Below are 12,835 nucleotides of genomic sequence, written 5' to 3' on the forward strand. Positions count from 1 at the left end.
AGTTTTCCATACACTGCTTATTATAATGAACTGCTCTCTTCTATTTGGCCCCATGAGTACAGTTATGTAAATTTGGACTAACGGACAGAGGTCTGGAATCAATAATTTTGCCTTAGCTTGCCAATCATTTCCTTTTAATTGAGGTGAAATTCACATGACATAAAATCAACCATTTTCAAGTGAACAATTCAGTGGCACTTAGTACATTTGTGATATTGTGTAACTACCACCTCTATTTCCAAAAGCCATCCATTTCTTTTTTTTTTTTTATCCTCACATGAGGACATTTTTTTTTTTTTTCCATTTTTTGTTCAGACAGAGTGGGAGGAAGAGAGAGGAAGAGAGAGAGAGAGAAAAACATCGACGTGAAAGGGACACATGGAGTGGCTGCCTCCTGCACGACCAACCAGGGCCAGGGACAAACTGCAACCAAGGTACGGGCCCTTAGCGGGAACCGAACCTGGGTCTCTCTGGACCACAGGCCGGCGCTCCAAACGCTGAGCCAAACTGGCCAGGGCGTCATTCATTTCTTAAAAGGAACAATGATACCACTTTTACTGTATGTGATAACATGAGGAGAGCACACGTAACTATTGAAAAAATGAATGATCACACTAGGTGATCACATGCCACTCAGATGGAGACGGACAGATACAGACACACTGACATATATATATATACATTGTTGTCTCCATCAGGTTTTTGAAGTGTGGTGGCAGGAATTTTATTCTAAATACAGGCTCCCTGGAGTTTCACAACATATTAAATTCAAAAAATTATTTATAACTCTACTGAGATCTTTGATACAGATCTTATAAAGGATGACTCACAGTCCTTTCATATAAGTGCCAGAAAAGCTCTGAACTTTAAGAAGATTTTAAAAAGGCTGAAAGAGACCTCAGAGTACCGTACCTTATTGGGATAGCTGGCCGCTTCCTCCCAAAATCAGCTTCGAAGAGGAAGCCTTCCACAGCAATAAATAAAAACTGTGCAAATGTCACAATGTTCCCGCATCCCGGGTGCTTCCTGCATGGAGAAGAAAAATGCACAATAAAAACCTGAGGCAAAGGTCACTGCGACGTATTATATTGCTAGTTGGGAATAACGGGATCGATTTCCATGAGCCTGTCCTCTCGGTTCTCGGAACCCCTGGATCACATACATTTAGCAACACGCCTCACAGAGAGCGCCAAGCCCTGTCCCACCCTTCAGTAGGTGCAGCAGGCCATCAGGAAGGACCGCCCGGATACACTCAGTCCTAGAACTAGGGCCCAGCTTTCCTAGTACACCGGAGCATGTTCTTTTCGAGATCTTCACTTAACCAAAAGGGCTTTAGTCAGGATCCTAGTGAGCTTAGGCAGCACAGCCCAAGGATGGAAATATACTCGGGTCTCCTAGAAATGTTTATATCTCTTCCTGACCAGGAATCTCCAAGACTGCTGTCGATCAAAGACTCGTGTCCAGTGTTGATGGCAGGGACACTACCTCCGCTCCCCCATGGGGGCAAAAATTGGTTCTTGGGGTGTGGGGAAATCATTATTTTATAAGTTTAGAGCACAGATATATATACAACACATAAAGCCATACATAGTTATTTGTGGGGGATGACTAGGGAACAAACGTCTAAAGCGGGGGAGTCTCGGGGGGTAGGGGAGGGGTAAGAAGCACTAATGAAAAGATCGAGGCCACCGCTAAGGTCTACTATACCCGCAGCCTTTAACACAAATATAGTAGGCACTCAACAGATGTTCCTGAAATCCAACTGAACTCTTCAGTGATCTCCGTAAGGGATAGGGACCATTTCGTGGTGACTGCTAGGAAAACATTTGTAAGAGAGAACTCCTTCTGACATCCCTCCTGGGGCACTCTGAAAACGAGCTACTTCAGTGCTGTTTCCTTGATCCTGTCCTCCTCAGGCCCGGCTCAGCCAGGGAGGGAGTCCGAAGTGAGCAGCTGCCTGTTTTCCTGAAGCGTCCCGGTTCCCACATTACCAACATTCCCACGGTACGAAATTCGGCCTTCACATCCCGTATTTTCACCCTCACCCCAGACATTCACCCAAAGCCACTGACTAGAGGGCTGTAATTGTGTTACTAAATATTCACAGAATGCTATTTATTAAAAACAACTCCATTCCTCTGTTGGTGGTATTAATATTAAATCGCAATGCCAAGCATACAAATTCTTATACATCCACCGGGCACGAAAGTGAACAGCTCCCAGCGCAGCCATTCTGGTCCAGCTACCAACTGCTCCTCCGCCTCAGGCCCCACTGGAAACTACCGCTTTGCATTCAATCCAGTGATTTCTCTTAGCTCTTCTTAAGTGCAAGGGAAGGGCTAAAGGCTGCAGGAATCCATAAATAATTGGGTAAGACATTTACCTCATTCAAGGAGCTAATTAAAACCATTAGCCTCAATATGAGTGACGGGAGAAGGGCCTGAGCTCGAGATGGTTCCTGGCACAGTCTATGCAACTCTGCCTGGGCTGCAGGTTAAAAACCACATGCCTGGGGAGCCTCCCCTTCCCAGCTCGGATTGGACTGGTCTGGGGTAGGGCTCTGGAATCTGTACTTTTGAAAGCTTCCCACTTGATTTCTAACATGCCAGAGCTGAGAACCACCAGCGTAGGTCTGGGGGAAAGGCCAGGTGGGGTGCGTGCATACGTGTGCGTGCATGTGTGTGTTAAATGCATGGGTGACTCTTATGTGTTGACACAGGGGTGACAACTACTGTGCGCAGCTCTGTCACCTACCCTGTGACAGTGGAAGTCAATTACATCTAGTTTTATCTTTAAATGGGAACAGTTGTATGAGCACTCTATATATATTGGAAATTAACCCCTTATCTGATGTATCATTGGCAATTATGCTCTCCCATACAGTGGGTTGCCTTTCCATTTTGATGATTGTCTCTTTTGCTGTACAGAAGCTTTTGAGTTTGATGTAGTCCCATGTGTTCATTTTTTCCTTTGTTTCTGTTGCTTTAGGTGATGTATCAGTGAAAATTCTGCTGCGTATGATGTCTGAAATTTTGTTGCCTACATTTTCTTCTAATATTTTTATGGATTCATGAGTCACATTTAGGTCTTTTATCCATTTTGAGTTTATTCTTGTGTATGGTATAAGTTGATGGTCTAGTTTCATGTTTTTGCATGTAGCGGTCCAATTTTCCCAACACCATTTATTAAAGAGGCTGTCTTTACTCCACTGTATGCTCTTGCCACCTTTGTCAAATATTAATTGAGCATATTGCCTTGGGTCCATTTCTGGGTTCTCTATTCTGTTCCACATGTTCGTAGCAGCACTATTTACAATAGCTAAGATCTGGAAACAGCCCAAGTGTCCATCAGTAGACGAATGGATAACAAAGCTGTGGGACATATACACAATGGAGTACTATGCAGTTGTAAGAAAGAAAGATCTCTTATCCGTTGAATTGACATGGAGGGATCTGGAAAGTATTATTCTAAGCGAAACAAGCCAATCAGAGAAAGACAAGTATCATATGATCTCACTTATTTGTGGAATATAATGAACATAATAGTCTGAGGAACAGGGTAGTCCCAGAGACGTGGAAGTGGGGTACAGACAAACAATCCCCAGAAGAGGGGGTGGTGGGGGAGAAATAAACCACAGAACTTATATGCATGTATGCATGAACAGTGGACATGGACAACAAAGCTTGGGACAGGGCGGGGAGGGAGGGAGAGGGGGGAATCAGTGGGGGGGAAAGGAGAAACATCTGTAACAAAAATAAATTAATTAATTAAAAAAAAAAAAATGGGAACAGTGTGAGTGCCTCTCTGCTGGTTTCACTGTCCGGCAAACAAGCCAGTCCCTGAAAGGCACCTCCCACGCGTCTGCCATGGAGGGACAAAGGCAAAGACTGGACTCTAGGACGGACACGATGCAGGATCTTGCATGTTAGAAAGCCTTCAATTGAAGTCTAGTAACCTTTGAACAGATACTCATACTGACCGTTTTTCTCACCTATAAAACACAAGTGACATTTTTAATGTTGTAGTGAGGAGTCGATGAAAAAATACACAGAAAGCGCCAAGCCCAAGACTTAGCCCAAAAGGGACCGATGAAGCTTCCACGCTTTCCCTTCCATTTTCTCTTGACCAAAAGCTTGGGTCACTTCAACTAGAGAGCAGTTATGCAGTCCCTGTTATAGTAAAGTGGGGGCCCGCGGCCAGGAAGCTCCGGTGAGACCTGATCCTGCCCTCAGGATGGCAGTGTGACCAGGGAGCCCCACTTGGAGCGTGAGGCAGTCAGAGCCCAGGGCCACAGGGAGGGTTAGAGGACGATGCCCCCACTCTCTGGCACCATGTCTGGCCTTCACTCAAGCACCTGAATGAATGCAGGGACACCTCACTTTAAGCAACCATGATCTAGAATATTAAAATGGTATAAAAGATATAAAAACAATTTGTTTCAAAAAAAGATTCACTTTACAAGTGTATTCTCCATAAGATTTTAAAAAGGCATCATAGTATTTTTAATTTTATATGTTTTTGATGATGTTAATTCTCACCCAAGGACATTTCCACTGATTTTTTAAAATAGAATGGAAGGGAGGGAGGGAATGGGGGGGGGGGAGAAACATTAATATGAGAGAGACATATCAATTGGTTGCCTCCGGCACGACCCTGACTGGGGCCAGGGATCAAACCTGCAGCCCAGGTGTGTGTCTTTGACTGGGAATCAAACCAACAACCCTTCATTCCACAGGCTGAGGCTCTAACTACTGAGCCAAATTGGCCAGGGCTAATTTGATCTTTATTTTTATGGAGGCAGATATTATTATGCCCATTTCACTGCTAAAGACACCAAGGGCCACATGGCACTGAGTTAGGTAAATCTCCCAGGGCCACGTGGCAAATAAATGGTATTTGCAGGCCCCAGCACCATCATTACCATCATCACCATTATTATTATTTACAAGTCAATGTTGTTTAGTTGAGAGTTGTGCAGCCATCACCATTATTTCATTTTAGGGCACCTCCAAAAGTAACCCATACCCATCTGGAGTCATTTTCTACATCCCCTAGACAACTCTAATCTCCTTTCCCTATTTCCATAGGATTGTTAAATTTCCCTAACGCACACACATAATTCGATATTTTTAAAAATCAATTTACAGAGCTTTTCAGGAACACACTGTTGTGTAGATACCAATGGAATTATGTATTTTAACTTAAATAATTCATTTTAAAACTTCAGAGTGAAAACTTAGAGCCTTTCCCCTAAATCACTTGTTTTGTTGAAGTTCATTTGGTAAGATTAATAATCACTAACTGCAAATAGTTTTTCTGACTTTAATTCTCTTTGGCAAGAATCCAATTTTTTATTTTAATTTTTTATATAATTTTTTAAAAATTCTCACCCAAAGATGTTTTTATTGAGAGAGAGAGAGAGAAACACTGATGTGAGAGACAAACATCCATTGGTTTCCTCCCGTATGCACCCTGAGTAGGGACTGAACCCACACCCCGGGTATGTGCCCTGACCGGAAATCGAACCTGTGACCCTTCAGTGTATTGGGATGATGCTCCAACCAACAGAGCCACACTGGCTGGGGCAAATTTTCATTTTTTTTAAAAAGGCAACTTTGAAGAGAAAGAATTGGGACAGATAGTTTATGCCTTTTGTTATCTCTTATTCTAGATTTAGGAAACTTTCCTATTTGATCCAGCATTAGGCACTTGATTGAAATAAAATGGGGGGAAAATGTTTCAGATTGTTTTCCTCATGCAATACCTTTCATACGCAGTGAGCTGATGCATGTCCCCTTGGTTACTCACGTCCGCTCTTTACACTGCACTGTGCTTTGTGTTTTATTTTAGATCCTAATTATAGGTATGAACATCAGAAAGAAAAACCTACATGTGTTTTCCAATTTGGGAAAAATGACTTTGAATGTTCGCTCTCCCTGAAAGTCACCATAGCATTTCCATGTATATTTACAGTGTTCTACTTGCCACTTACTAGGGCACCCAATGGTTCCAAGGAAGCCATATAAAAAGCACAGTTCCTGCTCTGTAAAGATTTACGAGCTGTAATGTCCCAAGACAAAGTCACAAATTCTGAGATGTCCAAAACTAGAAAGAACTTGAAAGACCATCCAGTCCAACCAGCTCTTATTTTATTGATCTGTAACATGAGAAGTCGTGAGTTGCCTAAGCAAATCAGGAAAAGGCTGCTATTCGTCTGGTGTACCATTCATTAAATTATTAAATGTACCCCTCGCCACCTTACTGTATGCAAGAAATCCAGATTTACAAAAAAGATAAATGAATGAGGATTTACAAATTATTCAAAGTGTTCTAAACAGCTCCCGTAATGCATGAAAACATTCTGTAAAGTTAGACTTATCTACAACTTTCCAGAACAAACTTATAAAACAAGTTTGAAATAAAAGTTGGGAGAGAGGAGGGAAGCCTGAATGTGCTCAGGCTTTGCACATGAATCCATGTAATCCTTCCAAACCATGTGAGGCTGGGAGCGCCATCACCCCTTTTTACTTCTTCCCCCACCTTTTACTGTTAAGAAAACAGACTCGGGAGATCAAGTAATTTAGACAAGTGCTCATAACTAGTCAAGAGTGCCTTTAGCTGCTGGCATAACTGACATCACACAGCCTTTGACAAGATTTAATTTAATGGCATATGCAACACAAACATGACACTATTATTCTCTGATCTTTATTTGGCTGGCCTGATTTTATCACTTTTTTATATTTTAAAATTGATGTCCAAAGTAACCTTCTTTTGAAATGTACCAGCTTAAAACAGGATACATTGGTGTTTTTTTTTTCCATATCCTTCACCACCTACTCTCAAGAAGGACAAATGGCCCTGGCCAGTGTGGCTCAGTTGGGCGTCATCCTGTGCACTGAAAGGTTGCCAGTTTGATTCCTGGTCAGGGATCGATGTTGCACTAACACATAGATGTTTCTCTTCCTTCCTCTCTCTCTAAAAATCAATAAACTATTCTTTTTTTAAAATATGTTTTTATTGTCCTGGCCAGTTTGGCTCAGCGGTTAGAGCGTCAGCCTGCAGTCCAGAGAGACCCGAGTTCGGTTCCCACTAAGGGCACGTGCCTTGGTTGCAGTTGGTCCCCAGCCCTGGTTGGGTTGTGTGGGTAGCAGCCACTCGATGTGTCTCCCTCACGTCAATGTTTCTGTCTCTCTCTCTCTCCCTCCCACTCTATCTGAACGAAAAATGGAAAAATGTGCTCGGGTGAGGATAAAAAGAAAATGTATGTTTTTATTGATTTTTTTAGAGAAAGAGGAAGGGATAGAGAGAGAAACATAGATGAGAAAGAAACATCAATCTGCTGCCTCCTGCACGCCCCCTGCTGGGGAACGAGCCAGCAACCCTGGCATGTGCTCTGATGGGGAATCCAACCAGGACCTCTCAGTCTATGGGACAACGCTCAATCCACTGAGCCACACCAGTCGGGCAATAAACTATTCTCAAAAATAAAATTAAGTCCTGGCAGATTTGGCTCAGCAGTTAGAGCGTCAGCCTGAAGACCGGAGAGTCCCGGGTTCAGTTCCTGCTAAGGGCACGTACCTTGGTTGCAGTTTGTCCCCAGCCCCAGTCAGGGTTGTGTGGGTGGCAACCACTCCATGGGTCTCTCCCACATCGATGTTTCTCTCTCTCTTCCTCTCTCCCTCTTGCTCTATCTGAAGATACATGCAAAAATGTCCTCAGGTGAGGATTAAATAAATAAATAAATAATTTTAAAAAAAAATTTGCCTGTCCTTCAAAAAAAAAGATGCCAAATAACATATCTTTATCAACACTTTCTGCATAACAAGATTTCTAGCTCAGTAAATGCAAATATTAACCCCATACAGAGTTTATCTTAAATAAACTGGTAGCTTCAGAATAATTTCATCAATGGTATCAGGGAAATAAAATACATTTGTAGCAAGCACCACGTGAGAAGCTGGACAACCAGAACCTATTGGCTGCTCAAGCTCAAAATAATCAGGGAGGTTGAAAAAGAGACTGCAGTGGGAGTCCAGATATCCTGATTCTAGTTCTGCCCTTGCCCCTTACAAGGAGTAAAAGACCATCTAACTTCTTGGGGACTGTTTCATTTTCAGTAAATCAGAAATTATCATTCTTGACCTATATTGCACACAGATTCTTCTGATGGTCAATGGAGATAAAGTGTAGATTCAGAAACATGGTGGTAGATAGCACCATTCATAGCATTTTACAGCATGAAAAAGGAGGCCCAGAGAGGCTAAATGATTTGAAAAGGTCACACAACTGCAGTATGACAAAATCAAGAATTAAGTTCACAATTTTGAGACTTTTTTAGTCCTGAGCCTTTTCCAGGACACCTGTTGCCTCTTTGGTTAACAGTTTCTACCCACTGAACTTTGCACATTATTACTCAGCATTATTCGCAGCCATCTCAATAAAACTAACCTAGTTTCCCTTTGGTAAAGCTATTCCTTTCTTTCTTTTTTTGAAGTAACATTGTATAAGTTTCAGTGTGCAACATTTCCAGGTCTATCCACCCTGTTACATGTGTGCAACACCTCCTGCTCACCACCTGAAGTCTAGCACCATTTGTCACCCCCTTGACCTGTTTTGCCCTCCCTCCACTCCTCCATTCTTTTTTTATTGAATTTTTTTGGGTGGCATTGGTTAATAAAACCATACAAGTGTCAAGTGTACAACTCTATAACACATAATCTACATCCTGCATGGTGCACTCACCACCCACAGTGAAGTCTCTCTCTGTCCCCATTTATCTCCCTTATGCCCTCTTCCACCCCATCCCCCTTTCCCTCTGGCTATCACCACACTATAGTCAGTGTCTGTGTGAGATATATATACATACACACAAATATATACATATATATATATGCACACACACATACATATACATACATACACACACATAAATACATACATATATATGTGGTTTTTTTTGCTTAATCCCTTCCCCTTTTTTCACCCAGTGCCCCAACCCCCCTCCCGACAGCTGCCAGTCTTGTTCTATGTATCTATGCTTCTGTTTCTATTTTGTTTGTTAAGTCATTTTGTTGATTAGATTCCATACATAAGTGAGATCATATAGTATTTGTCTTTCTCTGACGGACTTATTTCATTTAGCATAATAATTTCCAGGTCTATCCACACTGTTGCAAAAAGTAAGATTTTCTTCTTTTTTACAGCCAAGTTGTATTCCATTGTGTAAATGTACCACAGCTTATTTTATCCCCTTCCCCCATCCTTAATTTATAAAGTTACATCTCAAAATGCATGCTTCCCAATTTAAAGACTACGATCTTAAAGCTGGAAATGCTCTCTTGGGCCAATTACACGGGCCTTCTGCACAAATAAGAATAGCCACTACTGCATCACGGAGAGGCAATGTTTGGGCGAAGTACTTATGACCATCTATCTATAAAGGTAATAAAACAAATGCTTTGAGGGCCACTTTAATACACATGAAACTTTCTTTGCGGCGTGTACAAAATCAGACTGCTTTGCTCAAGTCAAACGGCATTATTACCGGGATGGAGAAAACAGCTGGGGTCAGTCAGTTGAGAAAGTCCTCGGGATTCAATCCCCCAGTGTGTGAAGTGGGGGTGACCACAGCAACCCCCCGAGTGTTTCCTGCCAGGGATGCTGCGAAACTATTGGGCGGGACAGCGGACCAAATGCAGGATGAAAACTATTCTATATTCTATATAGACTAATCTATATTAAAAGTCTTTGCTGTTTTTACTCTGATCAAAGCCAGAGTTTTGAAGAGTTTCATTTAGCGTTCTACTGACCTCTTCATTGTCAAAACCATACACGGCCGGGTCGCAGGCAACGCAGAGCCGACCCGCGCTCGGGCGTCCCAACCCCCGCTTCCGGCCCGGGGCGACGCGGGGACACCTCCCCTCCGGCTTCGTCTGCGCAGCCCCGGGGAAGGGTGCGGCCCACCGGGGTCACTCACCTGACCAGGAGCTCGAGGAAGATCACGTTACTGCAGCAGCCTGCGAAAACCAGGCCCACCGCGAAGAGCGGGCGCATGGCCGGCGCAGGGCTGAAGGGAAGCGGGCGCGCAGAAGAAGCGCCCGCCTATACCGCTACCCCAGGAAGCCGGGCTGCTACCCTGGCCGCGGCACAGCACATCGCCACCTCCCCAGAGCGCTGCTCTTCCCCGGGGCCGCCACAGTCTCCTTTTCCCCGGCGGCCGCCACCAACGCTGCCGGCCGAGGAGCTGTAGTTCGCTGTCAGCCCCGGCCCCATTCATCCGAGGGGGTGCGCTGGTTCCGGCCAGACTACATATCCCAGGATGCCGCGCGCCCTTACGTCAGGCTGGGACGTGTCCCGCCCCTGCTGGACAGCCCCCTCAGAGAAGGGAGAGGAGCGAGGTAACCGGCATGCTTCGCGCGATAGGGCGCCGCGGGGCTTGCTGGGAAGTGAAGTTCGCACCCTGTCGATGTTGTTCTTGCGACTGTGCCAAGGACCCAGCGAGGAATTCGTGCATCACTGTCTCAACAAACGTAGCTGGCGGCCCTGGCGGGGGCAGACCTATGATTGATCGCTGGAGGCGTTGTAGCGTCTGAAACGATTCTGATTGAGTGACAGTAGGAATTCCTCTGAACTTACTTTTCTACCTTTTGAAAGGAACATTGGAGTCAGGAAGCGCTGGAATTGAATGTTGGCTCAGCTGCTAATCAGCCCTGCTCTCTCAAGCAACTTCTTTGAGCCTTAGTCTCTTTATTGGTAAAAATGGGAGCAGTAATGCCCATCTTACTGCTTGTTGCAAGGGCTACAAGTTATGATCACTTGGGGATTTGTTAAAATGTGGGTTCTGGCCCACGTGGCAGCCGATTGTTGTTTCTATGTCTCCCCTCTTCTCTCTAAAAAAATCAATAAAAACATTTTTTTTTTAATGTGGGTTCCGATTCATCACACTTGCCGTTGCCCTGAGGGTCTGAATTCCTAAAGAGTTCTCAGGTGCTGCTGTTGCTCCAGGTCTGTGACCACACTTTGAAGAGCAGACACCTAGAACAGTTGCCTCTGGGGACTTCTCTACCTCACCCCTCCCATTGGCTCAGGGAACCCCTGCCACCCAACTTTTCCTTAGTTTTCTCCTTCCCCTTAGCCTACAACCATGCTCAAACTAATCTAGCTTTCTCCTGCACTTTACCACCAAATATCTTTAAAGACTAATCAATATTCATAGTCTTTGCTTTTTTACTCTGATCAAAGCCAGATTTTTAAAAAATAGTTTCAGCAGGTCCTTGAATAATGTGTCGTTCAGTGTCGTTTAGTTATAATGTTAATGAGATGCCCTTAGATCTAACTCTTGCTAATATCAGTTAGCCAGTGGCAACGATTTTCAACCGGGTGTGCAGCAAGAATTTTTAACATATGCAATACCTGACTCTTTAGTTAGGGCACTGACCTCGTTTCCCTTAGATCAGTGGCTCTCAACCTTCCTAATGCTGCAACCCTTTAATACAGTTCCTCATGTTGTGGTGACCCCAACCATAAAATTATTTTTGTTGCTACTTCATAACTGTAATTTTGCTACTGTCATGAATTGCCATCAGAAGTATGTGTTTTCCGATGGTCTTAGGCGACCCCTGTGAAAGGGTCGTTTGACCTGCAAAGGGGTCACGACCCACAGGTTGAAAACCGCTGCCTTAGATTGTCAAATTTAAAAAATGACAACAGCCAACACAATAGCCATTTGGTGTGAATGAATCTAAATTATACTTTTTTTGTTGGTCAGATTGGCAAAAAATCTACTTTTTGGTGTGTGGCAGAATTTTAATAATTAGTTTGTGTGCCATGAGATCAAGTTTGAAAAATCTCTGGCTTATGGCAAAATTGGTTTCATTATATATATTGTTTCACTTAAAGTCAGAGTTTCCAAGAACCTATCAATGAAGTTAAATGAGAATTTACTAGAGCACAGTGTTACTTGATCTAGCAAATGACTTTAGACAATGAAAGCTCAATCCTTCTGACATTCTCTTGTCTCTCTGCTTATAAGACACTAGTCTCCTCTTTCTTTCGACTTCTCTGACTTGCCTGTTTTTCAGTTTTCTTTGCAGACTTCTCTACCCATTGAATTCTCCTTCTAGAATTCCATCATTTGATCCCTCCTTTTTTGCCCTGAACACATCTCCACAACTTCAACCGTCACCATATATAACTGGGATCCTACACATACATATACAGACAGCCCAATCTCCCTCATGTCTTAAATCAAAGCTTCCAACTGCTTATTTGACGTCTTCAACAATGTGATGTCTGAGGAGGGGAACTTTCTGCTCACAATCCCCTCACAAAAGCTTTGTGTGTGTAGCTTTTCAATGCACCATTCCCAGCTTCCTCCTCTGTATCTCCAGCATTCCATCCATACCTAAACCATTCATATTGCATTGTAGTTATCTGTTTTTTAAATATTTTTTCTTTATTGATTTTTAGAGAGGAAGGGAGAGGGAGAGAGAGAGATAGAAACATCGATGAGAAAGAATATCGATTGGCCACTTCCTGCATGCCCCCCACTGGGGATTGGGTCCACAACCTGGGCATCTTCCCTGACGAGGAATCGAACTGGCGACCTCTTGGTGCATGGGTCAACACTCAACCAGTGAGCCATACCATCCGGGCATAGTTATCTGTTTTCATGTCAGTTTCTCTCCCCCTCTAGACTATGCCCTTTGTAGACAGGAACCAAGAATAACTAATTCATCTCTAGGTCCTTAGCATCATATACAGTGTGTAATATGTACATATATTTTTGGTTTAATAAATGAATAAGCTTGACTTCTTATTTGAGAAAAATAAT

At 43.4% G+C, this 12,835-nt stretch overlaps 1 protein-coding gene across 1 annotated transcript in view; it reads right to left on the reverse strand.

The window, feature by feature from the left end:
- The window catches only part of SLC35B4 (solute carrier family 35 member B4), a 41,485-nt gene extending 31,126 nt beyond the window's left edge, over positions 1 to 10,359 (reverse strand). The window contains exons 1-2 of the mRNA XM_036247442.1: positions 9,980 to 10,359; positions 913 to 1,026 (exon numbers count right to left, since the gene is read on the reverse strand). Of these exons, the coding sequence (XP_036103335.1) occupies positions 913 to 1,026; positions 9,980 to 10,056 (191 nt within the window). The 5' untranslated portion in view covers positions 10,057 to 10,359. The remainder of the gene's footprint in view (positions 1 to 912; positions 1,027 to 9,979) is intronic.
- Positions 10,360 to 12,835: the final 2,476 nt, after the last annotated feature.

Source organism: Molossus molossus, unplaced genomic scaffold (assembly GCF_014108415.1).
Source record: "Molossus molossus isolate mMolMol1 unplaced genomic scaffold, mMolMol1.p scaffold_m16_p_7, whole genome shotgun sequence".
NCBI lineage: Eukaryota > Metazoa > Chordata > Mammalia > Chiroptera > Molossidae > Molossus > Molossus molossus.